General features: G+C 38.8%; 1 protein-coding gene across 1 annotated transcript; it reads left to right on the top strand.

Moving 5' to 3' along the window:
* Positions 1 to 868: 868 nt before the first annotated feature.
* Positions 869 to 4,218, top strand: LOC100012756 (olfactory receptor 7A10). Its single transcript, XM_001367084.4, has 2 exons — positions 869 to 899; positions 3,311 to 4,218. The coding sequence occupies exons 1-2, from the start codon at positions 869 to 871 to the stop codon at positions 4,216 to 4,218; spliced, it is 939 nt and encodes a 312-aa protein (XP_001367121.4).
* Positions 4,219 to 4,692: the final 474 nt, after the last annotated feature.

The raw sequence follows: 4,692 nt of genomic DNA, 5'->3' as shown, positions 1-4,692 counted from the left end.
TTCCCCCCCCACATGAGTCTCAATTTCTTCATGTGTTGAATGCATGAAGTCAGGGAGTTGGAATATATATGTATATATATGAAGATATATATAAACCTATATATATATAATATATATATATATATATATATATATATATATATATAACCTTCTCTCTCTTTCTCTGTCTGTCCCCCCTCCCTTCCTCTCTCCCCCTTTTCCTCTCCCTTCTTCTCTCTCTCTCCCCTCTCCCTCCCCCCCTTCCCTATATCACTAATATCCCTTATAGCCATGTGTTGGTCATAATGTGTTGGTCAATGTTTAGCAACAAGCTCTATGAATAAAACACCAAGCCAAAGTATGTGCTTTACCCTTTAAGTATCATCTGTTTTATTAACATTCCTCCATCACTTTCTTAAGTCTAGATAATCAAGAAAATGATGTGAAGCTTTGATTTGTAGCACTTAACTTAAAGGTCCAAATGCTCACATTGAAAATTTAACAATTGGTTCTTGCAGGTTGGAGCTGGCTCTGCCACACCCCTGCCTATAGATCTAAATGTGTGATCCTGACCTGGGTTCTGTCCTGGGTTTTGACTCAGTGTTTAAAAGGATGGGCAAACTGTGGCTCCTCTCTGGGGCTTATTTTTTACACAGATAAATATAGGGGACTGGAGAGTAGGCAATCCTTAAGGTTCCTTCCAGCTCTGACATTGTTTTTTGCTGGAAGGTCTCTTCTGGTTCTGATAATCCAAACTCTGAAGTCCCCTTCAGTTCTTAGAAATTAAAATGAATTTTACTGGTGCCTCTTATTTTGACATCACAGTCATTTTAGTCAGTCAACTAGTATTTATTCAGTGCTTGGCACTGTGCTATGTGCTGGAGATGCAATGGAAGGAAAAAACCAGTTAGTGGTCTCAGGTAGCTTACAGTTTAATGGTAGGGGTAGTGGGGGAGAGGGACAACAATTATATATGTGGTATAATTTAGGAGGAAGAGTCTCAGAGGGAAATGTTAGGATTAAGGAGGATAGGGAGAACATTCTTCCCGCTCTAGATTCAGAAGGAACACTTCCTCCCCTAATTTGACAAAGCAAAAAAATTAATCTGACAATGGATGTAATATTCTGATCTAACTATCAAGTTTTACTCTGTAGTGAAGGACAGATCCTTCATTATCTCTTCTGTTAGACCTTCTTCACTGGTTTTTCCTTTACTCAGATTTTAACTTCCCTTGAGTTCATGGATTTTATTTTAGTCATTATGTAAATATTGTTGTTTAGTTGTTTTATCAACTGTGTATGACTCTTCTTGACCCCATTTGGGGTTTTCTTGGCAAAGATACTGGAATGGTTTGTCATTTCCTTCTCCAGGGCATTTTGCAGATGAAGAAACAGAGGCAGGCAGGATTCAGTGACTTGTCCAGAGACACATAGATAGGAAGTATCTGAGGCTAGATTTGAACTCAGGGAGATGAATCTTCCTGATTCCAGGACTGGCATTCTATGTCCTGTGCCACCTATTGCTCTCTTACTTCTTATTTTATTATGTATCAGTCCACCAAGATCTATGCAAAACAGCTATTAGTGTAGTGTATGGAATGTTGGGCTGGGAGTCAGAAAGGTCTGAGTTCAAATGGGACCTCAGGCACTAACTAGCTGTGTGGTACTTGGCAAGTCACTTAACCTCTTTGCCTGCCTCAGTTTCTTCATCCATAAGGTGGAAATAATAATAGTATTTACTTCCAAAGTTGTGTGTGAATCAAATTATATATTTTAAAGGTGTTTTGTAAATTTTAGATCATGACATAAATTATAGCTATTGTTATTATTATAATTAAGGGGATGGAGTCAAAGATAATACTGATGTTTCAAATCTGACAGACAAATAATATCCCTGACAGATATTCATTTAGTGTCTGCTTGAAGACCTCCATTGAGCAGAAGCTCACAACTTCCTGAGGAAGTCTATTCATTTAATGGTCAGATAGGCTAGGTAGAGATTTCTTCCTGGTGTGGAACCCAAATCTGTCTCTCTAATTTCCACACATTGATTCTCATTCTACCCAGAGCTTAGCACTGTGCCTGACATATAGTAGGTACTTAATAAATTTGTATTGACTGTCCTGAACCTCTGAAAATGGCAGCATAATGAATGCATCATTTGGAGCAAACTGTTCTGTGTATGCATTGTTGGACTTGGGCATGGCTTTGGACTCTACTGCTATTGCCTCAGTTTCCAGATCCAAGACTGAAGACTGACTTTGATTTCATAGTTTTGTTCATTTTTCTAGCTTCTTGTCTCTGCCTGCTTTTCCCATGATCATATTTTTATTGTAAGGATGGGTCTATTTCAGGAGTTATTAAATTAAAAATCATTGTCTCCTTTTGGGGGAGGGTGACTTTGCATAAATTTCATGGGGGTATGTGAACTGGACTGGGAAAAAATTACATCTTCATTTTCCCAATTTCTAACTGAGATCTCCATTGGCTTTACCAGATTGCCAAGTGGGTCCATTACTTATCAATGTTAAGAATCCCTGCTCTAGTTGTTTATTGCCTCTCAGTCCTGAAATTTTATTCATGTGACATGAACCTACCCCAACATTCTGCCATTTTACTGCTCCCACGTTGGAGGGCTCTTGAAGCTTGATACGTCAAGCTCTGATCCAAGAGTACATTTTTTAGGTCAAAGGGTGCAGATCCTGAAAGCAGTTTTTATATATTGCTTATATTATATAATTTGTTGTTCACTTCAGTGGTGTCCTACTCTCTATGACCCCATTTGGGTCTTGGTGGGTTCTCTCGGAATTTGGGTTCTTTTGACAAAGATGCTGGAGTAGTTCATAATTCCCTTCTCCAGATCATTTTACATATGAGAAATTGAGGCAAATAGAGTTAAGTGACTTGTCCAGGGTCACAAAGCCAGTAAGTGTCTGAGTTCATATTTGAACTCAGGAATCTGAGTCTTCCTTACTTCAGGCCTCCATTCTATCCATTACACCACTTAGCTTCTCCATATTATAAAATAGCATATTCTAAATATGATTAATGTAATTTCATAGAATGTAAGAACAAGAAGGGATTAATCCATCCTCTGATTTCCTAATCCAGAGCTTAATTTTTGGGTGAAGAAACAGATTGAGAGAAGAATTAACTTGTTTAAGATCATGAAGTATTAAGCGATAGATCTGCAGTCCAAATCAAAGTCTTCTAAGTCTCTGTTGCATATTCTCTTTATTATGTGGGATGTTTATATTTCCATTTCCTGTTCTTTTTCTTTCCTACAGACCTATTATCCACATGGAACCACTAAATAGAACACATAGTTTAGAATTCCTCCTTCTGAGATTTTCTGAGAAGCTAGAGCAAGAAATGCCCCTCTTTGGGTTGTTCTTGAGCATTTACGTGGTCACTGTGATTGGAAACCTTCTCATCATGCTGGCTATTGGCTCCAACTCCCATCTCCACACCCCCATGTATTTCTTTCTTTCTAACTTGTCCTTTGTGGATTTGTGTTTGGTATCTACTATTGTGCCTAAGATGCTGGAAAATATCATGATGCACAGCAAGGCCATCTCCTATGCTGGCTGCCTTGCCCAGATGTACTTCTTCATGGTTTTTACTTGTATGGACAATTTACTCCTCACTGTGATGGCTTATGACCGCTTTGTGGCCATTTGTCACCCTTTGCACTATGTATCCATCATGAGTACACAACTCTGTGGCCTCTTGGTTCTGTTGTCTTGGATTGTAAGTCTTCTAATCTCCCTCCTCCACAGCATGATGGCAATGCATCTCTCCTTCTGCAAAGACCATAACATCCCACATTTCTTCTGTGATCTTAGTCAGGTTCTGAAACTGTCTTGTTCTGACACCTTCATCAATAACATCCTGATGTATTTTGCAACTAGCTTGCTGGGTATTGTCCCTCTTACAGGAATCCTTTTCTCTTATAGTCAGATCTGTTCTTCCATTCTGAGAGTTCCATCACCTGAGGGAAAGTATAAAGCCTTTTCCACCTGTGGATCTCACTTGTGTGTTGTTTCATTATTCTATGGCACAGCTTTTGGAGTGTACCTGAGCTCTTCAACAGCTCATTCTTCCTGGAAGAACTCAATCACTTCAGTGATGTATACTGTGATCACTCCTATGCTGAACCCCTTCATCTATAGCCTTAGAAACAAGGAGATAAAGGATGCTTTAAGGAGACTCACTATCAGACCGACCTTCTCACAGTGATTGGGAGGATCCTTGGACCCGGGAATGTGCTATTGTTTGTAGTGATCAAATACTTGGTCATCAGAAATCTTAAATTCCAAACATGATGCCTGGTACTCTCCAAGCTAATGTTCTTTTTATTTTTTCTCCTGTTGTCTCTGTTTCTATTTATTTCTGTCTCCGTCTCTCTGCCTCTGTCTCTATCTGTCTCTGTCTCTGCCTCTCTCTGTCTCTCTGTCTCTGTCTCTGACTGTCTATCTGTCTGTCTCTCTCAGAAAACTATATGGCCTCAATTCTGAAAAAAATTTGACACTGACTTCTGGTTTTGCAAAACTTCCTCCCAATGAGGATTCTTAAAGAAGAGCTTTTCATGTAAATTCATAAGATGAGTTTTCTACTGTTGAGCATACCATTTGTAAACTATCTGACTAAGAAGTCAATTAAACTTTATGAACCTTACTTTATTTATGAAAGGAATTTTTGTAACATCTTTCC

Source organism: Monodelphis domestica, chromosome 3 (assembly GCF_027887165.1).
Source record: "Monodelphis domestica isolate mMonDom1 chromosome 3, mMonDom1.pri, whole genome shotgun sequence".
In the NCBI taxonomy this organism is placed as follows: domain Eukaryota; kingdom Metazoa; phylum Chordata; class Mammalia; order Didelphimorphia; family Didelphidae; genus Monodelphis; species Monodelphis domestica.
This window is presented reverse-complemented; position numbering and strand designations above follow the sequence as displayed.

Bases quoted from the DNA above. Each gene is read 5' to 3' on its own strand.
- LOC100012756 (XM_001367084.4), top strand. From the start codon at position 869: ATGGAAGGAAAAAACCAGTTAGTGGTCTCAG. The intron at 900-3,310 runs GTAGCTTACAGT...CACATAGTTTAG, and splicing joins AAACCAGTTAGTGGTCTCAG to AATTCCTCCTTCTGAGATTT.